Source organism: Lemur catta, chromosome 2 (assembly GCF_020740605.2).
Source record: "Lemur catta isolate mLemCat1 chromosome 2, mLemCat1.pri, whole genome shotgun sequence".
NCBI lineage: Eukaryota > Metazoa > Chordata > Mammalia > Primates > Lemuridae > Lemur > Lemur catta.
This window is the reverse complement of record NC_059129.1, coordinates 15,183,233-15,208,732: the sequence shown is the minus strand read 5'-3', so window position 1 is coordinate 15,208,732 and position 25,500 is coordinate 15,183,233. Positions and strand designations below refer to the sequence as shown.

The 25,500-nt window shown below is 49.4% G+C and overlaps 1 protein-coding gene across 1 annotated transcript in view; it reads left to right on the top strand.

Annotated features, from left to right (window-relative positions):
• ERN2 (endoplasmic reticulum to nucleus signaling 2) overlaps positions 1-25,500 on the top strand; it is a 29,882-nt gene that overhangs the window by 3,773 nt on the left and 609 nt on the right. The window contains 21 exon segments of the mRNA XM_045542130.1: positions 11,434-11,543; positions 11,545-11,628; positions 13,346-13,451; positions 13,806-13,839; positions 14,108-14,180; positions 15,755-15,827; positions 15,966-16,073; positions 16,367-16,468; positions 17,295-17,559; positions 19,684-19,762; positions 19,850-19,997; positions 20,103-20,224; positions 20,876-21,031; positions 21,256-21,415; positions 23,386-23,470; positions 23,658-23,847; positions 23,924-24,023; positions 24,121-24,320; positions 24,426-24,573; positions 24,663-24,790; positions 25,313-25,436. Of these exon segments, the coding sequence (XP_045398086.1) occupies positions 11,434-11,543; positions 11,545-11,628; positions 13,346-13,451; positions 13,806-13,839; positions 14,108-14,180; positions 15,755-15,827; positions 15,966-16,073; positions 16,367-16,468; positions 17,295-17,559; positions 19,684-19,762; positions 19,850-19,997; positions 20,103-20,224; positions 20,876-21,031; positions 21,256-21,415; positions 23,386-23,470; positions 23,658-23,847; positions 23,924-24,023; positions 24,121-24,320; positions 24,426-24,573; positions 24,663-24,790; positions 25,313-25,436 (2,595 nt within the window).

Below are 25,500 nucleotides of genomic sequence, written 5' to 3'. Positions count from 1 at the left end.
GTGTATGAATTATATCTCAATAAAGCTATTTTTTTTTAAAAAAAAAAAAAGAGCCAGGAAAGCTCTGGAACAAAAAATAATGAGGACGAACTAATGCTAACAGATTTTTAAATATATTATAAAAGTACAATATGTGTTGTAATGGTGCAGGAATAGACAGATAAGAAACAGACAAAAAAGTCAGAAATAGACCCAAATACATATGGGAATTTGGCATGTGATAAAAGTGACATTTCAAATCAGTGGGGAAAATGTGGATTATTCAATAAATGTCATTTGGGACATCTGTCTTTTGGGGAAAAAATAAAGCTGCACCCCTACCTTCGTATACTAAAATAAATTCCAGATAGAATAGAGATTTAAGTGCAAAATGAGGCCAGGCACGGTGGCTCATGCCTATAACCCCAACATTTTGGGAGGCTGAGACAGGAGGATCACTTGCGGCCAAGAGTTCCCAAATGTATGAAGCAAACACTGATAGAATTAAAAAGAGAAAGAGACAGCTCTACAATAATGGTTGCATACAATAATTGGCATAACCTCTGTGGAGGTCATGTGAGCACTGTCAAAATGACAATACGTTCACTCTTGGATCCAGCAATCCAACATCTAAGAATTCACTCTACAAAAACACTTGCACACTTGTAAAATGATGTGTGCACAAAGTTATTTGATACAGTGTTGTTTTTCTCCAGCAAAAAAACTGGAAACCACTCAAGTATCCAGCAGGTTAAATAAAGTACAGTACCATGAAACACAATGAAGCTGTTAAAAAACAAAACAAAAACAAGAAAGCATTCTATAAACTCACATGGGACAATCTCCAAGATATATCAAGTGAAAAAAGCTAGCTGTAGAACAGTGTGTAACATTGTGAATAAATATGCCATGTTTTCTGTAAAAAAAAATACAGCAGAATACAAAAATATATATACAAGAGGATATGAGAACACAAAAGAATACAGATGAATACAAAAAATACATATATGTTCATACTTGCATAAATAAATATGGAAGACACCTAAGAAACTTATTTTGGAAGGTGGGAGGGCATGGTGCACTTAGGTGGATAGGGAACAGCAGTTAAGAGGAGTTTTTTTTCTGTATACCTTTTCATATGATTATATTTGAAACCATGTGAATGTATTACCTATACAAAAATTAAATTAAAAAAACTGAAATTCAATTTAAATTTAAACTAGCATCTAGAACATAAAGACAAACTTCTATCATCTGAGAGCATATTTTATACCATTCACAAAATAAAATAAATTGCTATTTTAAAAGTTAATTTTGTCAATATTTCATCCTTAATTTCATCTATAATGATCTTGAAAGTCAAAATAATTATGCTGAGCGAAAGAAGTCAAACAAAAAAATTCATGCTGTATGATGCCATTTATATAAAAGTGCACAAAATGCAAACTAATCTATAAGGACAGGCATCAGACCCATGGTTGCTCAGGGATGGGAGAACAGGAAGAGGTGGGAAGGAGTAAGTAATTACAAAGGGTACAAGGAAACTCTGGCATCTGATGGATACATTCACTATCTTGATTGTGTGATGGCATCATGGGTGTAAAAACTTATCAAATTGTGCATTTTTTTTTTTTTTGAGACAGAGTCTTACTCTGTCACCCTGGCTAGAGTACAGTGGCATGATCATAGCTCACTGCAACCTCAAACTCCTGGGCTCAAGTGATCCTCCTGCCTCAGCCTCCCGAGTAGCTGGGACTACAGATGTGCACCACCACACCCAGCTAATTTTTTCTGTTTTTAGGAGACACGGGGTCTTGATATGTTGCTCAGGCTGGTCTCCAACTCCTGAGCTTAAGCGATCCTCCCACCTCAGCCTCCCAGAGTGTTAGGGTTATAGGTGTGAGCCACCATGCCCGGCCCAAATTGTGCACTTTTAATATGTGCAGTTTATTGTCACTTACACCCCAATAAAGCATTTTTAAAGTTAATTTCATCATTTCCATTTTAATTTCAATTTTATGGTTTATAATATACATATGTAATATTAGGACTGGAATTATGCATATAACTTATAATTATATATATACATATATATTTGAGGATGCAGTTGCAAAAAATTTCTCATTGAAAGAGGTGTGTAATCACAAATGCATGGCATCTACTGGGTGAAGCCAGCTAGTTTCAGACCCAATTACAGCAGCGAAGCCCACATGTTTAACTGCTACACTCTACTGCCCCCTGCTGTAAGCAGGTTTGCACCCTTAAATCCTCTAGACTAGACCTCACAAATTTAACGAGGAAAAATGAATCTCCAGGCAAAGGATTTTTTCCAAAGATCTACTTGGAACCAAACCCTCCTAAACCACAGACACACACACAGTAGGAAGCAGCTCCAGATCTTTCTACCACACCAGCCTCAAGGGAGATAAGAGAGGAACCATTCAAAGCTGTGAATGAGAAAAAACAAAAACAAATGATCAGACCAAAGTCCAATCTTCAAAACCCTTCCCTGACAGCCTGAATGCCCCACTCAGGAGGGCCTAGGTGAAAGGGGATCTTCCCTAGAACCCAACATTCCCCTTCACCTTTTCTCTAGGTAACTCAGAGACTTGAAACCAAACCTCTCGTCAGCCAGGGCTGCAAGAAAAGTTAACCATAAGAACTATTCTGGGCCAGGTGTGGTGGCTCACGCCTGTAATCCTAGCACTCTGGGAGGCTGAGTTGGGAGGATCGCTTAAGCTCAGGAGTCGGAGACCAGCCTGAGCAACATATCAAGACCCCGTGTCTACTAAAAACAGAAAAAATTAGCCGGGTGTGGTGGTGCACACCTGTAGTCCAAGCTACTCGGGAGGCTGAGGCAGGAGGATTACTTGAGCCCAGGAGTTTGAGGTTGCTGTGAGTTAGGCTGATGCCAGGGCACTCTAGCCCGGGCTACAGAGCGAGACTCTGTCTCAAAAACAAATAAACAAACAAACAAACAAACAAAGAACTATTCTGGCTGTAGTCCAGAGAGCTACTGTGAGTTTTGAAAGAAGCCCGCAGGCAGACTCTTAGGGAAGGACTTCTAATATAGGTGAGCTCATTGCTTCAATTTAGCCTGCACTATGACACATGGCCAAGAACTCACCTTCAATCCATCTCCCATTTCAAATAATGGCCTATAACGAGACCCAGCCAAGCCTGGGATTCAGCCTACAGGATTAGGCAATGTGTCCAAGATAACCCCAGAGCCTAAGTAAGACAATTCCATAACAACCCCAAATAAGCCACCACCCTAAAAATGCTAACACTATTATCATTAGTTTCCTGCTTCCACAGAAATATAAAACTCACAGCAATATTATTTAGTACTAGAGAAAGGAAAGAACCAAAATGTGTCCAGAGAATCTTGTCTTTGAAAGACAATATAGCACAGATGTTAAGAACTTAGGATTTGAAGACAGATACACCAAGGTTGAAAGCCTGGCTCTTTGATTTAGCTTTCAAGTTATGTGTCTAGGGAAAGTTAACTCTAAATTCCTCTGAAACTTTTCTGTGACTCAGTTTTGTCCTCTATAAAATGGGGATAATCATAATAATTAGCTAGGAGGTTTGTGATGAGAAATATGTCAGGCTACATGTGCACAGTGTCTGCTGATTTCTACAATATCAATGCTCCCTCCATACCTGATTCCAAGATGCTAGTGTGATGTCACCAAGCATGGAGCTGGGATGTCATTCAAAGCAGCCCACCGTTGTGTAGTATTTTTCCACCATACAGGTAACCCAGTTATAAATAACCTCAAGTAAAGAGGTAACAGCAAAATAATTAGGAAGTGATCAGTTTTGGGTATTTATTATTTTTGTCTTTAATATCATGTATTTAATCATAAGTTTATGTAATTTGTTAATAATGACTGTGATTAAGCAACAACTCACAAAATTGCTGAAAGTGTATCGACTGGCCCATAAAACAGGCTCTGCACGCCACCGAAATATACACAAAGCGCCCATGCACCCAGCATCCATATCAAGAAAGACAACATGGTCAGATCCCTCAGGATCTGCCTCCTCCGGGTCACTATCCTTTTCTTCCCTCCCTCCTCCCTCGGTGGGTAACCAAGACTTCTGACACCATGGGTTAGTTTGCTCCTGGTTAGCTGGCTCGCTTGTCGAAGCCTGCCGTTCGAAATGTTGCCACTAGAGGCCGCTCGTGAGGCGAAAGCCGAATGTTCCTCCTAGAACTTTGCTTCTCAAACCCTAGCCCGGCACTCACCGGGTGGGAGGAGACAGAGCACCCCCTGAGCGCTGATTCCGTGCGTGGGAGAGTCCCCGGAGGAGCTATGAGGCCACAAGGTCCCCAGGGGAGAGACAGGAAGCAAGGTTGGGCGAAGGAACCCCAACTGAGGTTTTGGCCTTGAACCCTAGTGTGGTCTGCCAGTGAATCAGCCGGGCCCAGAGGAGCACCCAGGACGGCTTTCCCCCGGGGAACAGGCCCGGCTACCTCAATGGCTCTTTTGTTTGAGGTCTGAACGTTAATATCGGTCCCTAGGTCCTACCACCCTGATGGAGAGGAGGTGAGTCCTTGGACAAACGTAACCAGGGGAAAATGGGGGAAAGGGTATATATTAAGCTGACAAACTTGGAATCAAAGAGGGCTAGATCTGAATCACTCTCTAATTACTTCCTGGTGTTGTAAACTTGGGCCAAGGACCTCACCTCTCTCAAACTTCATTTGCTCATCTGTAAAAGGGGGACTGAAAACCTTCCTTGCAAGTTACTTTCCAGATTAAGTAAACCATGTATGTGAAGCAAGAACAAGGTCTTACATATTTTTTCAACAGTGACTATTTTTATACTGAGAGGATGAAAGGAAGACTCCTACTTTTTGTTTTTTTGTTTTATGTTGGCCTGAGCTGTGTCCACCTACTTTGTTTCCAAAGGCATTCTAGTGGGCTGAATTTTTTCTGCGGGGAACTGGCAGAGTGTGAAAACACAGGAATTAAACCTGCTCCACGTCGTGATATAAACAGCTATTTCATTTGATCGAGGGCATTATTTGCACATTAATGCATACACACATGCCACATGTATATATCTAATTTTACATAAACGAGATAGATACATAATGAGAGTATTTTCTTTCTTTGAGTAGCTTTTTTTAGTAGCTGTCCTATTTCTATTTTGTAGTAGATGTTACCCCTTGGTTCGTATAACATCTCCCCTCCAGCCTACCACAGAACCCTCGTTAACCACCCAGTATGCACTCCAGCCTGGGTGACAGAGAGGGACCCTGTCTCTAAAACTTACATTAATTAATGAATTAAAATAAAACAAACCAGTATATTACATTCTGTATTTTTCTCCATGCTCATGAAAAATAATTTAAAAACATGTATACGTAGTTTCACAAAAATAGATTCCTATAATGGTGTTTCCCGCATCTTGTTCTTCTCGACGTGACTCATAGAAATCCTTCCCAGTTAATGAACGTACTCTAATTTATTGTTTTTAGTGGCTGCATAATACTCCAAAGTGCACGTGTTCCGTAATTCAGACAGCTGTTTCTCAGTTGAAGATTAAGTTCATCGTTTCTACTTGTTTGCCACTAAGAACAATGCTACAGGTAAGCATGCTCGTACTTTTACCGTTATAAACCTGGTACTTTTATTTTTATGGGAAAGATTCCCCAAGAGTGAGTATTCAGGGTCAAAGAAGTTATGTATTTTTTATTTTTAACACTTGTTACCAGATTGCACTCAGAGAAGTCTGTAACAATTTACATTTCCACCAGCACTACAAGAGAATGTGCCTTCCCCATGTTCCTGACTGCAGTAGGTTTTAGCCTTCTTTTTGTTTGCCTGTTTGTTTGCTTGGGTTTCTTTTTCTTTTTATTATGGCTGTTTTCAAACATTTTGAAAGCAAATAGAATGGTGTGATGAACCCCCAAATACTAACCACTCAGCTTCAGCTGTTATCAATACTCTGCCATTCCTGTAGCCTTCTTTTTAATTTTTGCAAATTTATGGGCATAAAGTGATATACTTGCTGTTACTTTTTAAGTCTTGTTTTTACATTTCTCTGACTGCTAGTGATTTTGAGCACATGTTCACATGTTTGGAGTTGATCTTATGTAAGAGCCTATTCTTAGCTTTTGCATATTTTTTGGTTGTTTGTCTTTTTCTTGCCAATTTATAGGACCAGTTTATATATAATAGATGTTAGTCCTTTATCTTCTGTGTCACCAATATTTTTCTAATCTGATGTTTGTCTATGGTGTCTATTCTAAAGTTTTTATTTTTTATGTATTTCATATGTATCTGGGGTGGGTTCGTTTTTTCTTTCTTTCTTTCTTCCTTTCCTTCTTTCCTTTCTTTTTTTGAGACAGCGTCTCACTCTATCACCCAGGCTGGAGTGCAGTGGCGTGATCATAGCTCACTGCAACCTCAATCTCCTGGGCTCAAGCTATCCTCCCACCTCAGCCTCCCAAAGTGCTGGGATTACAGGTGTGAGCCACTGTGCCTGGCCAGTTTTTTCTTTTATAGCTTCTGTATTTTCTGTATTGTGTAAGAAATTCCTCACTACCACCACCAAATGTAATCTGGTACAACAGTTTGGAAAATTAGCAAAATTTACTGAAGCTGGATGTACACATATCCTATGACCCAGAAATTCTGCTCCTAAGTATTAACATATACCCAACAGAAATGCATAGATATGTTCAAAAAGACAAATATGAGAATATTCATAGAACTATTCATAAAAGCCAAAAACCGGTGGGAAAAAAACTAATGCCCATCAACATTAGAATGGAGAACTGAATTGTGGCATAATTCATACAATGTAATGCTATTCAGCAATGAGAATGAGCTGCAACTACACTTGATGACAGGGATAATCCCACAGAAATAATACTGAAAAAAAGAAGCCAGACACAGAAGAGTACATATGTATTATTCCATTTATATGAAGATCCAAACCAGCCAAAATTAATCTATGGTGTTAGAAGTCAGGGTAGAGATTGTTCTTGAAATGGGGCATAAGGACCTCATCCTCTGAGAATTTTATTGTCTTATTGGTTCAGATTTACCTTGACTCTGTGTATTGTGGAAGGCAGGCTCCTAAGACCGCCCCAGTGAGTCCCACCTACTGGTATTCATGACCTTGTGTAGTCCTTTCCCGGTGAGTAGAAGCTGGAATGGATTTGCTTCTAACAAATAGAATATAGCAAAGGTAATGTGATGTCATTTCTAAGATTAGATTACAAAAGAGTGTGACTTCCATCTTGCTAGCATCTCTCTATCTCTGTCTACCTCTCTCTCTCTCTTTCTCTCTCTCTCTATCTCTCTCTTCCTTCCCATTATACCCCCAGGGGCACCCTCCAACCAACACCTCTTAAGGAACTGAGACCCCTAGTCCAGTAGCCCATGAGGAACTAAATCCTGCCAAGAACCATGACCATGAACTTGGAAGTGAGTCCTTCCCTAGTCAACCCTTAAGATGCCCACAGCCCCGGCAGACACTTTGACTGCAGCCTTGTGAGCCCCGGAAGCAGAGGGCCCTGCTAAGCCAAGTGCAGATTCCTGACCCACAGCAACTGTGGGAGAATAACTGCTGTTGTTGTAAGCCAGCGATTTGGGGAGTACTTTGCTATGCGGCAATAGACAACTGATACATATAGGACATTTAAAAAAAAAGAGGTTTACTTTCTTCCTGTTGGACAATTATGCCAAGGCATTTATCAGATATTCAAATGAATTAAATATCTTTATCATTTAATAAAGTCTCACATATACTGATATATATTTCTGGATTCTCTGTTTAATCCAACTGATATATTTATTGGTCAATTCCTGTGCTGAAATTATATTGATATTGTGGTTTTACAGTATGTTCTGAAGAAAAGCCCCCTTCCCATTTTTCTTCATTTTCACACTTTTCTTGACTATTCTCGTGCATTTATTCTTGCATATGATCTTTATTTTAGCCAATTTTAAAAACCTTGGATTAAAAGGAATTTCATTTCATGGTTGGGTGCAGTGGCTTATGCCTATAATCCTAACACTCTGGGAGGCCGAGGTAGGAGGATGGCTTAAACTCAGGAGTTCGAGAGCAGCATTGAGCAAGAGTGAGACCCCATCTCCGCTAAAAATAGAAAAATTAGCCGGGCATCCTGGTGTGCACCTGTAGTCCCAGCTACTTGGGAGGCTGAGACAAGAGGATTGCTTGAGCCCAGGAGTTTGAGGTTGCAGTGAGCTACGATGACACCACTGTACTCTACCCAGGATGATGGAGCAAGACTCTGTCTCAAAAAAAAAAAAAAAAAGAATTTCATTATACTTATATTTTAATTTGGGGAGAATTGACATTTTAGTGATACTAAGTCTCACCACACAGGAATATATCTTTTCATTTGTTCACATTTTGTTTTATGTCCTTCATAAGATTTTATAGCTTTCTTTATGTAGGTCCTGTGCCTTTCTAGTTAAATTTAATCCCAAGCATCTTCTTTTTAGTGCTATTATGATTGGAATATTTTTCCTGTTTCTATTTCCATTTCTCCATTCTGTTGCTAGAACAGAAAACAGCTATCGATGTATGTATATTTATCTAGGAACCGCAGCATGCTTAAGAGCACGCTCCAAGGTGTGGGGAAGCAATGGAATTTTATTTCTGTATAACTTTATAAACTTTATACAGTTCTATAAAACTTTATAAACTTTATAAAATTTAACTTTTATTTTAAGCTCTCTTTGTGCCAGGTGGAAGAAATTCGGTCCCATCTGGCTTCTCCCAGCCTTTCTCCAGGGTGGGTTTAAGTTCCGTGGAGCTTGCCTAGCGCCAGCAGGCAAGAGGGCACTCAGGTCTCACCACCGCCACCGTCTGTCCCAGCTGACACTCTCTGAGATGCCCGTGGTCTCACCAGGTCTTGTCTCTTGTCTGCAAGGGTCTCTGCTGCATGGTCCCTCTTTGTCCTCTGAAATCTCTATCTATATGGCTACCTCTCTATCTCTGTCTCTATTCTGAGCATGCATGTTCTCTTTCTCTCCCTCTCTCTCTCTCCCCCATCTCTCCCCCCCTCTCTCTCTGTTTGGAGCATGCATGTTCTCTTTCTCTTTCTCTCTTTCTCTCTATTTTGAGAACACGTGTTCTCTCTCTCTCTCTCTTGCTATTTGTCTCTCTCTCTCTCTCTCTCTCTCTCTCTCTCTTCCAAGTCACTCTCAGGCACTCAGGCATGTGATAGACATCTGCCCACCTGCATATCACACTGGACAGTGGGGACCTAATACCACCTCTCTGCTGGACACAGCACGTGGCTTCTCCTCTGGCGTCTCCCTGCTTTCCCAGGCTCCATCCAGGAAGTGAGACACGGATCCCCTCTGCTCTTGGATCCCACAAACCTATGTGACGTCCTGTCTTGGGAGAGGGGGCTGCAGGCACGGGTCCCCCTTTCTTAGAGACTTCCAGCATCTTCTCCTTGTTTCTCTTTGTCCTCCTTCCTCTCCAAGTCTGGGGATCTTTTCTAGTCTCATTACTGATGGTTTCAAATCTAGGTTCCTACCCTGAGTTCTTTGAAAACTCAAAAAGCCAGAAGAAGCTTCATTTTTGCTTTCTGCTTCCTCATCCCTTTGCTGAGGCAATAAATTCAGAGCATCCTCGCTTGAATGGGAGATGGGCCATCAGGGGAAAAGGAAGCTCTGGAGGGGAGAAACATGTTAATATTTCACCATGGGCTCCTGCCAGACATATAGGCCTGGGGGCGGGGGTGCAGGCGGGAGGGTGTGCAGGAAAAACACTGGAGGAAATGTGATAAAATGTTAACAGAGATGCTCTGTTTTGAATTTTTTATTATTTATATTTTTCTGAATTTTACAAAATTTCTACAATGTATATTACTTTTATCACCATGCACACACACAAAAAATTAATTCCCATTCGTTTGTGCTTTACACTCTATGCAAGTCGAATTTACTGCTTGAGAAATGGCTATGAATCTAAGCACAGTAAACACCACACAAGGTACATTCCAAAACAAAGAGACAATGTACACAATATAAAGCAGAAAGTACAAAATATAAACCCTCGGTAGCTTGGGTTCATTTCTGAAGTGCCAAGCAATTGCTTTTGTTGTAACTTAGGACTGCTTTGCCAGTCTGGGGGTGTTGGAACAGCTAAGCTTGAGGGAGCAGCAAAGTAAACCAAAGACTTCATGACGTACGTATTTCCAAAAGAAGCTTTTGTGTCTTGAGGCAGTTGGGTTTTCTATGGCTACGTTTGATGGAAATGGGGTTAGAGAGTATCTTAGATTAGGACCGCAAGAGCAGAGCCTGAGAAAGGGATTCTTGTTCCAGCGGTGTGTTGGGAACACCCTCCAGGAGCGGAGTGAGGGAAACAAGTGGGGCAGGAAAAGGAGCAAAGTGGAGAAGGGTCTCCAGCCCGGCCCCACGGGGACCTCTGCAGCGCTGATGGCACCAGAGTTGAGTCTGTGAGACTGGGAGAGAGATTGAGGGATGAAGGCATCATGTAGGTCAGAAGGAGGGAGTGAAACAGCCGCAAGGGGAGGAGGCTGCAGTCAGAGAAACAGATGCTGGAGGTAAAGTGATTCCGAGCATAACAAGGTCCGGGGCCTGGCCATGCACTGGTGCCGTGGAGGACAAGGTTTTCTGCACGGAGAGGCTGGCATGCTGGCTGGGCTGTCCCTGTGGACACTGAAGACACCAATGACCATGGCAGGATTTGGGGTGGAGATGAAGGCTATGGGTCCACTCCCAAGTCTTCAGCGAAACATGGTGGGGTGTGCCCAGAAGGACCAAGGATGACAGAGAAGAGGGGGAGAACGTGACAGAGGCGGGTTGTGCAACCCTCGAATCTGCAGGGATTTTTACACAAGGATGAAGGAGAAATGAATGAGCCAAAACGTGCAAACAGAGTGGGCCCTGTCTTCAGGGACCCTGCATTCCTTCCCTGAACCGAATCAGTGAGGTCTGCCTGGAGCGAGGACAGTTACGGACAGAGCAAGGTGTCCTTCTAGGCTGTATCGTCTGACATCTAAAGCACAGGAATCTGTAAGCTCTAGCAAGACAGGGACCTTATCTCTCTTGTTCACCAGGCAGGCCTGTGAAAGGTCATAGTAGCTATTGATTGAATGAGTGGCGGAATCCATCCATTAATCTGTATTTCACGGTAGCTCAGCAGGGGTCGCCAGTGCCGTGATACAGAGCACAGGCTTTGCGGTCAGACACCTGAATTTCCATTCCAGCCTGAGCCTCGGCGTTTACCTGGGTGGTGCTGCGAGGGTTAAATGAGCTGGCGATGAGTTGGCACCGCACTGGCAGGTGGTAAGTTCTCCGTGAATGGCCTCAGTTAGTAAAATCCCTTTCCCGGGAAAGCTCTGAGCCATCCCTGCGGGGGGACTGGGTGAGTGTGACGGAGGGTGGGGGCCCCGGAGCACTCCAGGCTGAGGTTGCGCCCAAGCCTCTGCGTCCCACCTGGCCTGGCCGGGGGCGGAGCCTCCTCCGGGTGGGGCGGGGGCCGTGCAGTCCCTGGAGTCACCGAGGGACCCGCCAGCCCAGCGGTGTGGCTGCCCCAGGCGCTATGGCAAGCGTGGCCCGGGGGTCCGGGCTCCTGCTCCAGCTCACAGCGCTGCTGCTCGGGACACTCGGGCCACAGGTGAGAGCCGGGACGGGCGCCAAGTCTCCAAAGTCGCTTCCCTGGGGCGGGATCCCGGCCGGGGCGCAGCGGGGCAGCGAGATCACCTCTTGGCACCCCAAGTCGCCCCTGATGAATGAAAACCTCCTGAGTTTTGGGAGTTGCCAGTTGCCGCTACAAACTCCTAGCTGGGGGTGCAGGCAGACTGAGCACCCCGCCTCTTCTGCAGGGAGGGGACAGTCTGGGAGAAGGGGGCAGCCCAGCAGCGAAGCCAGGCCTTTTAAAACTTCTGGGGATCAGAGTTTCCTTTGAAAATATCAACTTAAGGGTCCTCTATCGAGAAATGCGCCTACGTACCCAGTTTTACAATTTCAGATGCTTCATAACAGGACCCCCTTACCCATGACTGAACCCCAGGTTCAGAACCTCCGGGATAAATGAGCCGGGTGTGGGGGGTCTGGTCCAACCCTGCTGGGAGCAGAAGAGACCAGTCTTCCAGAAATGTAGCTGAAGGATAAAAGTCACCCAGCCTCGAATCCAATTGTCACCCAGCCTAGAATCCAGCCTGGAGCCCCCATGGGGTGAAAGGGACCGGGTAGAATCAGACAAAACCCCCTCTCCCCCTGCCCGGCCCCAGTCCCCCTTCCCGCTCTGGGTCCATCCCATGGTTGCCAAGAAAGAATATGAGCCCAGTGTGGCCAGACTGGGTGTCTCCAGAAAAATTAGAAATGAGAAAAAATTAGAAATCTGGATTTTTTTAAAAGGGAAATCTTCCGATTTTTAAAATATTGGCAGCTAATTAAAAACAAAATTTTGAAATACTATAATAGTCAAACAAAATTCAATTGTGGGCAGTCAGTCTGCGGCCTGTTCTGTAGGCCATTCTCTCTCCCGCCACGTTGCGGATGACAAAATTGAGGCCCAGAAAAGAGAGAGACTTGAGGGCAGTTTCCTGACCCTCCACCAAACGCCAGGGGCTCAGCCCCAGACCTGAGGGTCCTGGAGCAGGATGTGGCCTTCGCAGGGGTGCGGCTGGGCCACCCGGATGTTAGGGTTCCTGCTGGGAGCTCAGCCTCACCCTGTTTGCTCAAGGAGGGGCTGGAGCATGTGAGTTAGCCCAGCAGGGCCAGATGGAAGGGTGGCTCCAGGCCTCCCTCCCGCAGCCACCCCTCAGCCTTGGTTCAGGGGGCCCCCTGGAGCCTGGCACCAAAAGCAGCTGGGCCAGTGTGGGGAGGCAGAGTGGGCAGACATCGTGGCACAGGAGAAAGAGGCCAGGCAGTGGAATCAGAGAGATGGAAGGTCAAGGCCTGGTTTTGCCATTTATTATCTGTGTGGCTTTAAGCTAATTACCTAGCCTTCCTGAGCCTCAGTTTCCCTCATCTGCTCAATGGGGAAACTAATAGTACCAATCTCCTAGGGAGGCTCTGAGGGTCAATGAAGTAGTTTTGTAAAGGCCTTCAGTCTTCTCTGGGAAGCCAGAAGGAGCCAAGGGAAAGGGAATTAAGTGGGAATCTGGACACAGCGGGAGCCAAGGCCTCCCCTCCACAACCCCCCCGCTCCCATGGTAACCCCTCTCTAGAGTCAAGGAGATGATGGGTGAAACCAGAAGCTCCCCCAACATCCTTCTTCCCTTCTCTGTCCCCTCTAGGGGAAAGGGAGTCGTGGCCAGCCCTGTCTGAGGCAGGGGTAGAGGGTGGTCCCAGACCTCTCAGAGATCTGACTTTGTTTCCCACTGCAGGTCCAGACCCTCAGGCCAGAGAGCCTCCTGCTGGTGTCCACCTTGGATGGAAGTCTCCACGCACTGAGCAAGCAGACAGGGGACTTGAAGTGGACGCTGAAGGATGGTGAGCAAATGGTCACTCCTCCCTCCTTGGGCCCCTTGTTTGGTTGGGTGGGGGAGTCACCGTGGCATAGAGGATAAGAACATGGGCTCTGGAAGCCAATAAACCAGTGTCAGCAGGCAGCATCACCATTTACCAGCTGTGTGGCCTTGGGAAAGTCACTTCATGTCTCTGAGCCTCCCTGCTTCACCTGTAAAGTGGGGCAGAGAGTGATGACCCTACCTCACAGAGTTCTTGGGAAGATGACATTACATTCATGTCAAGTGCTTGGCTTGGTGTCTGGCACGCAGTAAACATTCATGCTTTTCAATGGAGTCTGGAGGGGACTGCTCACGCTCCATGTCCCTGTCCCTGCAGATCCCATCATCCAAGGACCAATGTATGTCACAGAGTAAGTGAACCTGGGGCCTTTTAAGGAGGGGGCAGCCGGGAGATGGGAGAGCCATAGTTGTCTGGAGAGAGATTTTGTTTGTGGGGGAGGCATGTTGGAAGTAAGGGAAGAGAATGGGTCTGGGTGTGATATGGGGAGGATCTTGGAGCTTCAAGATGCCTCCTACAAGGACAGGTTCCTGCTAGCTGAGAGGTTGAGGGGAATGGGGGCCTTCATGAAACCAGGGGGCCTGCACCCAACCTTCTCTGTGTTCCTCTCTGCTCCACAGAATGGCCTTTCTCTCAGACCCAGCTGATGGCAGCCTCTACCTCTTGGGGACCCAGAAACAACAGGGACTAATGGTGTGTTTCCTACAATGTGGGGGGCAGCGGGTATGAAGAAATAGTATGGTCAGAATCTGGTGTCCTGCAGAGGATGTAAGTCAGGGCTCTGAGTGCGCTATGAGAAGACTCTCTGGAGGGAGCTGTTGAAAGAGCAGTGAGGGGCGGCCCCTGCTGTGTCTGCAGAGCAAACTGCCTGTCAGGCCTTTGAGGGCTTTGTATCAGTTAGCTTTTGCCAAATAACAAATCGGCCCCAAACTCAAGGACTTAAAACCCAAACAATTTATTCAAAATGTGGTGGGATGACAGTATAGGCTGGGGTCAGCTGGGTGGTTCTTCTGCTGGTCTTGACTGAGCTTGCTCGTGCATTTGTGTTCAGCTGCTGGTCAGCTGCTGCCTCTGTTTCTAGAAGCTGCTCAGTAGTTGGCTGGCTTTTGACAGGGACAACTGGGCCATGTGTTTCTCATCCCCTAGCAGGCAAACCTCAGCTTTTTCACATAGTGTTAACAAGGGACCCAAAAGCAGCAAGAGTTCACAAGCCGAATACACAAGCTCTTCTCAACCTTCTGCTTGTGTCACATTTGCTGAGGGCTATTGGACGTGACTCTGGATTTATTACAAGGCATAGGGTAGAATGTGTTTTATCAGAATTCTGACCATGCCAGGAGAAGCCTACCAGAAAAGGCTTAAGTATGTGATTTAGGAAGCTGAATTAATGAGAAATTTTAGTGTGTGAATCAGGCAAGGTCCCAGCTACAAACACATGGCCCACTCAAATAGGGTAGTTTGAGGATGTTTCATTAAAGGAATTGCTTACAAAGATGTGGGCAGAGTGCAGGAAACCATAAGGGATAAGTATCCGCTAGTTCATAACCGTGGGGTGCTATTGTCAGCCCTGACCCTGGAGGCAGAGGAGGGAACAGCTACCACAGCCTGGAGCTGGAGGGAGCTGTACTGAGAACCAGCTGGTGGGACCAGAGGCCTTTGGTCTAGAGACACAACCAGCCCATCATGACTCTGGAGAGAAAACCAGCACTCCCTGATCTCACCTGTGCCCCTTATCCAAGCCCAAGAAGAAGCCAGAGCACAGGGCACCCCCACTCATAGTCCAGACAAGTCCGACTCCAGGAGGAAGCAGGGTAGAGAAGGGCAGAGGGTGGGTCTGCACTCAGCCAGCACCAGGTCGTGGTCTCCTTCATGCTGGAAAAGCTCCTCAGCGTCTCTGAGTCTTTCATGGCTGTTGACAGTTTCAAAGTCTCTGTGTGAGTTTTTGAGGAGGTGGTCAGGCCAGGATCAAGTGGATTGTGTGGCACCTTGGCACTGGGTGTGGGATTTTCTGCGGTTCAAGAGGCTGTGGAGCCTGACTGGTTGAGTTCAAGGCCTGGCTCTGCTACTTCTCAGCTGTGTGACAGTAGCCAAATTACTTGGCGTCTCTGAGCCTCTGTTTCCTCACCTGGCAAGTGGAAATGATAATAATTCCTAATGAGTTAGGTATTACCTGAATTAGTTGCCATGGAAATGGGTTCACCTGGCATAGTGCGTGCTGTGTATGTGTTTATATTCTTACTCCTTTCTGGAACTTTTCCCTCTCCTAGAAACTGCCATTCACCATCCCTGAGCTGGTTCACGCCTCTCCCTGCCGCAGCTCTGATGGGGTCTTCTACACTGGTGAGCGTCTCGCCAGGCTGTGGGGTGCAGGTCCAGTCAGCAGGGACAGGGACCTCAGCCGTGATGGGCCAGCTGGGCACAGGACCCACACTGCCTCCTGCGCTGTCCTGAAAGTGAACACACGTTCCACCTCCACAGGCCGGAAGCAGGATGCCTGGTTTGTGGTGGACCCTGAGTCAGGAGAGACTCAGATGACACTGACCACAGAGGGTCCCTCTACCCCTCGCCTCTACATCGGCCGAACACGTGAGTTAGACCCAATTGCTCTGGGAAGCCTCCCTTTTTGCTCTGTCCAGGCCTGGCCATTACTATCCAAGTTGAATCTAGGCCAGTCAATCTGTCAGTCATCAACAAACATTCTACTGAGCACTGAACGAGAACCTGGGGTTATAGCCCTGGTCTCTGCCCACTGGGATGCTCATGGCCTGCTGGGCCCTAGAGGCTCGGGAAGCCCCCACCCCCACAAGATGAGTGGCCCCTAGGGTGGAGTGAGGAGAATCCTGCGAATGTTTCTGGTAATCTTGCTTCTGGGGCTCCAGAGTATACAGTCACCATGCACGACCCAAGGGCCCCGGCCCTGCGCTGGAACACCACCTACCGCCGCTACTCAGCACCCCCCGTGGACGGCTCGCCTGGGAAATGTGAGTGCCACCTCTCCCCAGCCCCACCTTGGAGCAAGGGCCCCCACTCAGAGAACCCTGAATGGGACCTACCTGACCCCTGGGGGACCCCACATCCTGAATGACACCCCCCAGGCTGACCTTCACACACCCTGAGCATTCCCTCAGCGTCCTAGCTCTCCTATATGCCAGTGACCCCAACCAGGTGACCCGGACGACCCCCTACATCTTGAGTGACCCCACATGCCCCAACTAACCCCTACATGCTGAGTGGCCCCTGAAAGTGGCCTCTTCCCCAGACTGACTCCCGGGTAACCCTGACCACCCCCTTGATATTATGACCAATACCTACTGCCTAAGTGACCTTGCAGGTGCCCTACGTAACCCCTCAGACCCTGACTCCACCATTTTGCTTGAGACCCTCACACGTAATCCTGACACATCACAAGTGACACCCCAGGGGCCCCTGACTGACCCCGTCACACTCCAAGTGAGCCCCACGTGGCCCACATGCCTCCAGGCCACCCTGATCGGCCCACGCTGGGTGGCCGTCACTCTGAGCATGGCTGATACCCACACCTGAGTGATCTCTCTCAAGCGACCTGGACTGACACACACGCCTGAGTCACCTTTGGAGGATTCTGACCGATCCCCTCATCTCAAAGTGACCCCTTGAACTCTGACCTTCTCGTGTCCTGATAAGCCTCCAGGTGATCTCATCTGACCCCCACACGCCTGAATGACCCCCCGAGAACCCAGCCTCAGAACACTTCCCTCACCCCAGATCCTTGCAGGTGCCTCCCATGGGAGCCCCTGCCCGCCCCTCCCCAGCCACCTTTCTTGGCAGACATGAGCCACCTGGCGTCCTGTGGGATGGGCCTGCTGCTCACCGTGGATCCAGGGAGTGGGACGGTGCTGTGGACGCAGGACCTGGGCGTGCCCGTGGTGGGCGTCTACGCCTGGCACCAGGACGGCCTGCGCCAGCTGCCCCATCTCACGCTGGCTCGAGACACACTGCATTTCCTCGCCCTCCGCTGGGGCCACATCCGACTGCCTGCTTCAGGCCCCCAGGACACAGCCACTGTCTTCTCTGCCTTGGACACCCAGCTGCTGTAAGTGTTCCTGCCTGGGGCCCGAGAGGGAGCCTGCTGGGAGAATTGCAGCCTGGGCCCAATGGCCAGGCACGACGTCCAGCCGTGACACACCAGTACCGCTAAGCCAGGTGTCAAGGTGTTTCGAGCTGATTATTACCAAACTGGCTGGTAAATAACCAGTGTCCTGCCCTGCCCCCTAAGTATTCCCAGGACACCCTGGAGAGCCCGACTGTTCAACAACTGATCAGGTAAAACCTGGCCTGGAGGGAGAACTCCAGGTCTCAACCTATTCTGATTAGTAGGTGCTGTGCCTTACTGATCGCTAAATGCTTCAAATATCACCCTGATGCGCCTAATACCTTAGTGTGCCCATCTTTTTGTTGTTGTTGTTTGAGATACAGTCTCACTCTGTTGCCCAGGTTAGAGTGTCATGGCATCAGCCTAGCTCACAGTAACCTAACTCCTGGGCTCAAGGGATTCTCCTGCTTCCGCCTCCCGAGTAGGTGGGACTATAGGTGCATTTCATGATGCCCAGCTAATTTTTTCTATTTTTAGTAGAGACAAGGTCTTGCTCTTGCTCAGGCTGGTCTTGAACTCCTGAGCTGAAGCTATCCTCCTGCCTCAGCCTCCCAGAGTGCAAGGATTACAGGAGTGAGCCACCATGCCTGGCCAGTGTCCCCATCTTGAGGAGCAAGTAGACAGATTGAGAAAGTCAGGAATTATCCATTCATTCAGTTTAGTCCACAAACATTAATTGAGCACTTACTACATGCCAGTCTCTTATTAGGGTCCAGGAGTACAACAGTAAATAGCCCAGCCATTGTTCCTGCCTACAGGAATCTGAGTCTAGTGGGAGAGATGGATATGTAAAGAGGTGATTACAGCATGGTGAGGTACGGGTTGAGGTAAGAGAAGTACAAGGTGCCATGGAAATGTATAGGAAGAGTACCCAAATTGAGACTGGGGGCAGAAGGCAGCCCTGGAAAGCTTCCTGGAGGAAGAGACATCTAAGTTGAAACCTAAAGGATGAATACGAAACAAGAGAGGAGAGAGCACAGAATCCAAGGGAGAGAAAGAAATTAAATAAGACTAGAACACAGATCTGGGCAAGGAGTAAGGTCTGAGACTGTTAGTTAAAGAGGGATCTTGTAGGATCATTAAAGGCTTTGGGCATTTTCCCCTAAGGCTAAGAAGAAGTCACTGGAGAGTTTCAAGTAAGGAAGTGATTTGATCGTATTTTCATTTCAGAAAGATACTCTGGGTTGCAGTGTGAAGGATATCTCAGGATGGTATCAGGGAAGAAACGGATACTTACAAGATATTGTGTTAGTTTAGATAAGAAACCCCAGAGATGGAAATAAGTGGAAGGTGAGAGATGTTAAAAGAAAAAAACAGTAAGAATTTGGTGATTAGGGAGTTTGGTGACTGTGAGCAAGAGGTCAAATGTCATGCTCAGGTTTCTAGAAGCATATGAGTGTGCTCATTTTCAGAGGTAGGGAGCAACTAGAGGAGGGGGGGGAGAAAAAGGAGAAGGAGGTGGCACATGAGGAAATGAGATCATATTTAGAAAACCGAGCTCTTGAAAGAGATCTGGGTTAGACACAGATTTGGAAATCATGACCATAGAGTTTGTATCAGTTAGCTTTTGCTGCATGACAAACCACCCCGAAACTTAGAGCTTAAAAACAGCAGACATTTATCATTTTTAAAGATTCTGTAGGTCAGCTGGGTGGTTTTTCTGGTCTCTGCAGTCAGCTGGTGACTTGGTTGAGCCTGGACAATCTCGGATGGCCTCACTCACCTACCTCGTGGTTGGCGGACTGTTTGGCTGAGGGGGAGTGAAATCGAATAGTTCACCTCTACTCCATAAGGTCTCTCATGCCCCAGTGGGTAGCCTGGGCTTCCTCACATGCTGGTCTCAGGGCTCCAAAGAACAACACAAGAGGGCGAGCCCCGATGCACAAGCACTTTTCAAGCCTCTGCTTGTGTTATATTTGCCACCATCAAACTGGTTGAAGCAAGTCTCATGGCTGAGCCCAGAGCCACGTGCAAGGGACTTCGCCAAGGGCATGGGCACGGCAGTTACTGAGATTCCCCACCGCCGTCGTTCATCCTTCTCCCCTTTTCCTTCTCGCCCACTAGGATGACCCTGTATGTGGGGAAGGAGGAAGCCGGCTTCTACGTCTCTAAAGCCCTGGTCCACACAGGGGTGGCCCTCGTGGTGAGAGGGGGTCTCTGAGTGGGCTGGAGACGGGGTGAGGCGGGAGAAGAGCCTCCCCCACTCCTGGTTCTCCCTCTTGTGCCGCAGCCCCGCGGACTGACCCTGGCCCCCACAGACGGCCCCACCACAGAGGAGGTGACGCTCCAGGTCTCAGGGGGGCGAGAGGGCTCCCCCAGCACCGCCGTCAGATACCCCTCGGGCAGCGTGGCTCTCCCCAGCCAGTGGCTGCTCATCGGTGAGGTGTCCTGGCTCAACTTGGGCATAGATGCAGATAAAGCACCTCTGGGCCCAGCTTCTGAGCTGGAACGCTGAGGTGTCACCTTTTTTTCCCACCCCTTAGGACACCACGAGCTGCCCCCCGTCCTGCACACCACCATGCTGAGGGTCCATCCCACCCCGGGGAGTGGGGCTGCTGAGACAAGACCCCCAGAGAGCACCCAGGCCCCAGCCGTCTTCTTGGAGGTCAGTGCTGGGAGGACAGACAGCAGGGGCCACCCAGCGGGTGGGTGCACAGCCCGGGCCCTTTTTCTCAGGCTGCAAGCGTGGCTCGATTGGCCTCCCACAATTTCTTAGAAGACAAACGTTTTGTTGTTGTTACTGCCAGAAACGTGCTACGAGTGTCAAAATGATCTTGGCTACCTAAATCGTGAAACATGGGTCACTACTTTCTTTATTCTTCTTTAGTGTAAAAATTGCCTAATATTCATCAAGTGAAAAATTGAAAATGGAAAAACCCTAAAAGCACGCTCTCCCGGGAGAGGGTTGAACAAGAATCATAGTTAAGTAGTTCAAGGTTAGAGGGAACAGCCAGGGCCTAGAGCAGCAGTTCTCAAATCTCATCAGAATCACCTGGGAGTCCACCCACCAAGTCTGGAACCTCGGGAAGGGGATATCTGTGTTTTTAGTGACACCCCAAGAGTGTGTGCAGTTTTTAGCGATACGCCATGAGATGCTGGCCATCTGGTGGGCCTGGAAAACCACGCTCCTGGGCACCGTGATGTTTCCCACCATACGCAGACCCCTTCAGCAAGCCCAGCCCGTACCGGATATGAAGGAAGGCCGGGGGTTCCACAGTGGGAAGGGTGCTAAAAGGGAAAACCCCTTTGTCCCCAGCTCCTGAGCCTGCACCGTGAGAAACCTTGGGACCTGGAGCTGCGTCCAGAAGAGAAAACTCCAGACTCTTCTCCGTGGCTGGGATCCCAAGACCTGCTGGCAGCTGGCCTCACTGCCATCCTCCTGGGAGGGTGGATCCTCTTCCTCCTGGGGCAGGTAGGCCCCGCGCCCTGACCTCAGGTCCGTTTTGGGGTCTTCCTAGGGGGCACTCTGCTCCTCCCCTCTGAGACCACTCAGCAACTCTCTCCCTCACCCAGCTCTGCCTCTGTCCCCTGCCTTTGAGCTGTTGTGCTGTGTAAGTTCACGCCCCAGTGTGAGGCCATCTCAGGACAGAGGCTGGGCCCACCCTGAGGCAGGGACTGGCCCTCGTGTTTCTGCAGCAGCAGCTGGTGGAGAAGCAGCAGCAGACGCCCCTGGCCCTGGCAGACCCTCCCCACATCTCCCAGGACACTCCGTCCCAGCATTCAGAGGCCACTCTCAGGGGCCAGAAGAGGCTTCAAAGCCGCTCAGAGCAAGCCCAGCCACTCGACGACCCGGAAGGTGAGTTTGAGTGGACAGGACAGGGCAGAGTCAGGGACAGAGAAAGGGGAGGGACAGATTTAACTTCAAAGTCACTTTATTAGAAGCCACTATAGTGGGGTGGTTAGGCCCAAATGCATTAAGAGGGTTTCCAGTAGCACCTGCTATGTAGTCGAGCACTCTAGAAGTGTCTGCCATCATTATTTCATTACTTTCAAAGACTCTGGATGTAGCTAGAACCGGCTATGGATCTAACTCCACATCTGTTAACCTCGATGGGTTGTTTAACGCCTCTGAGCCTCAGTGTTCTCATCTGTCAAATGGGAATGACAACATCCATCTCATTATTTCAGCGCATCATGAGAGGTTCCCATCATCATTATTATTAAATCATACCTAGGTGATCTTATTAATATGCATGTTAAAATAATATCATATTTGGTAACAGTCACAGTAAATGACCTTGGTACAATTTTTCCCCTTTAGGCATTTTTGCTTTTTAAAGATTTCTCTTGTCTTTTCTCAATTTAGTCCTATGAATAAGCCCTTTCAGGGTTCCTCTGGCATCTGCAGGGTGTTCCAGGGGCTTCTCACATGCGTTTATCGATCAGCCCAGGCTGTTTCTCCTGCTTCTCTGGCTCTGAGCTGGGCTCCGGCCTTCTGTTCTCTCTGTGACCCGGCACCTGCTGGTCACCGCGCGAACCACTTCCTCATGCCTCCGCCCTGCCCTGCTGTCACCTTCCTCAGGCTGAAATCCACCCCACGCTTGGCTCCAGTGCTGTTCCCAGTGTTCACCTCTGTGTTTGCTGTGCCACAGCCAAGAGGGAACAGCTCCCCGCCTCGGGGGTCTGCTCTTTTAGAGGGCCCCACGGCAGAGTTGCCTGAGCCCCAAGGTGTCGCAGTTCTTGTCATTTTACTGGCTCAAGGTGGGTCCACGTAACACTCACCCAGTGCATCCCTGGACCTTCCGGCTCTGGCGCTGAGCCTGGCTTGTCCCTCCCTAGGCCACCCGGACTTCCCCAAAGTCCTCACGGACTTCCTTATGGGTCACAAAATCTACAGTGGAGTCACATCCCACTGTCATTTCGCTTACATGATTCGTTCGCACATGTGTGGCCAGGCGTCCTTCAGGACTGCTCGCGGCAGCACACATTCAACAGCAAGTGGATGCAACCCAACCTGAACCAGAGCTAACATTTATATGGCGCTTACTGTGTGCCAGGCGCTGTTCGGAATGCTTTGCTATATTAACGCATGATACAACATTCCTGTGAGGCGGATACTGTTTGAAAGCCTCTTTTCTGGAAGAGGAAATGAAGGCGGAAAGGTTTAGTGACAGCCCCCGCACTGCCCACCCCAGGCTTACAAAGCTAGTAAGTGGCAGCTGGGGGTTCAAATGCAGGTGGCTGGCTCCAGCGTGTGCTCTTTATCTCTGTGGGACGGTGTCCCTGTTTGAACGCTGGCAAATACCTAGGAAAGAGTGTGACTGACTTTAAGTGTTTCCCAACCTGTGTAAAAGCAGCAGCCAAATGCGTCGTGTACTCAGGATTTCCAGAGGTAACCCTGACGGTACTGACTGTAGGCTATTTTCCCGCGATATGGTGACTTCTGGTGACTTTAGAATTTAACCTGTGCATTCGCTGTGTCTCCGTTACAATGTCGCAGGAGGCTGAGCCAAGGGATGCCAAATATCTGTGTGTGCAGACTGAGCCTCCCCCCGCCCCCCCCACCGCTGCTCATTATTTCTGCATTCAAGGCCTCTGTGGTCACAAGTCTGGCCTCTCCCTGGCATTGAGGCTGCTCCTGAACATCTAACCTAGCAAACTCAGCGAGCGTTTACCCCATGCCAAGGGCACTGAGAACAGGGAAGGCAGACACGCAAGAGACTGGAAGCCCAGCAGAACCAAACCAGTGGCACAAAGGGGACAGGAAAGCTGTGGGTGGCAAAGGCGGGCAGAGGCTCCCTGAGACACCGCCCTCTTCTCCCCCAGCGGAGCCACTCACTGTAGTGGGGAAGATTTCCTTCAACCCTAAGGACGTGCTGGGCCGTGGCGCCGGAGGGACTTTCGTTTTCAGGTGAGTGGCACCCAGGAGCAGGCCTGGGGACGTGGCTGTCACAGCCCTTGTGGTCACCCTCCCTGGGAGAGCCATTCTTTCAAAGACTCCCCAGGTGGGTCCAGGTTGATCCCTCATTCACCAGTTCCTGCCTTTTCCTTTATCTGCTCTCTGAACCACCCCCCGCCACTTCTTGGCCCCCTCCCAGGGGACAGTTTGAGGGGCGGGCAGTGGCTGTCAAGCGGCTCCTCCGAGAATGCTTTGGCCTGGTTCGGCGGGAGGTCCAGCTGCTGCAAGAGTCCGACAGGCACCCCAATGTGCTCCGCTACTTCTGCACGGAGCAGGGACCCCAGTTCCACTACATCGCCCTGGAGCTCTGCCGGGCCTCCTTGAGGGAGGTGAGTTGGGGACCAAGGGGGACAGTGGGGAGGTCCTGGGCTGGAGAGTGATGCTTTGCCCCTTGCTGCTGCTCAGTACGTGGAAAACCCTGACCTGGACCTGGGGGGCCTGGAGCCCGAGCTGGTGCTGCAGCAGCTGACCTCCGGCCTGGCCCACCTGCACGCCTTACACATAGGTACCCGCATCCGCCTCCCGCTCCCACCCTCAACCCCCTGCCACCCCCAGCACGTGGACACCCGGCAGCCAGTTCCCTCTCTGCTCCCCTCCCACAGTGCACCGGGACCTGAAGCCGGGCAACATCCTCATCGCAGGGCCTGACAGCCAGGGCCAGGGCAGGGTGGTCCTCTCGGACTTTGGCCTCTGCAAGAAGCTGCCTGCCGGCCGCCGCAGCTTCAGCCTCCGCTCGGGCATCCCGGGCACGGAAGGCTGGATGGCGCCCGAGCTCCTGCAGCTCCGGCCCCCAGACAGCCCGGTGAGTGTGAGTCTTCTCACCAGTCTGAGCCAACCCCCTGGCGGCCGTGTCAACCAACAGCATTTAGCCAGATTTCCTTTTCACATCCACCTGTCTGGCCCGCAGACCAGCGCAGTGGACATCTTCTCTGCAGGCTGCGTGTTCTACTACGTGCTTTCCAGCGGCGGCCACCCCTTTGGACAGAGTCTGTACCGCCAGGCAAACATCCTGGCAGGGGCTCCCTGTCTGGCTCACCTGGAGGAAGAGGCCCACGGTGAGGGAGACCCGGCCCAGCAGGGAAGGGAGGAAGGAGGGTGTGAGGCTGCGCAGGCCTGAAGCCATCCCTCCTCTCCCACCCTCCAGACAAGGTCCTTGCCCGGGACCTGGTCGAAGCTATGCTGAGCCCGCTGCCGCAGGCCCGGCCCTCTGCTCAGCAGGTGCTGGCCCACCCCTTCTTCTGGAGCAGAGCCAAGCAACTCCAGTTCTTCCAGGTCAGAGGGAAATCTTGGGAGAGGCCCCGGGAAGTTTGGGTCCTGAGCAACAAGAAAGGGGATGCCAGATGGGCTGGGGGGGAAACAGGAAGAGCAACCCGGTCCAGGCAGCCTGGTTCCTGGTCTAAACCAGGATGGAGCCTGGTCCTAAACTGCCATCCTGGCACTCCGTGGGCCACTGTTAGCAGCTTTGCCAGCCCCAGCTGCCCCTCCCATGGGAATATACCCATGCTTTTCTGCCTGAGTTGTCATTGATGCTGTGCCCCTGCTGATGGCCCATTCCACTTGTGTAACCTTGAGCAAGGGGCTTACTTTGTGCCCCTGAGCGTGTTTGCTCATCTGTAGAATGGGGACAGCAGTACCTTCCTCTCAGGCTGGTGGTAAATAACGTGGCACCAAGCCGCACTCCCCAAGAGGCGAGGATCCTCACCATCCTAAACCACTCCCCAAAGTCATACCACACTCCTGGCCTTGTGGCCCTCAGTACTGGCCACAAGGCTCAGGAGCTCTGTGGGGTCCTAGGATGTCAGCGACTGGCTGGAGAAGGAGTCTGAGCAGGGGCCCCTGGTGAGGGCCCTGGAGGCGGGGGGCTACGAGGTGGTCCGGAACAACTGGCACAAGCACATCTCTCTGCCACTGCAGACAGGTAGAGGCCACATTCAGGTGGGCCTGGGAGGCTGAGGGGAGCCCAATGGGGACAGCTTTGCCAC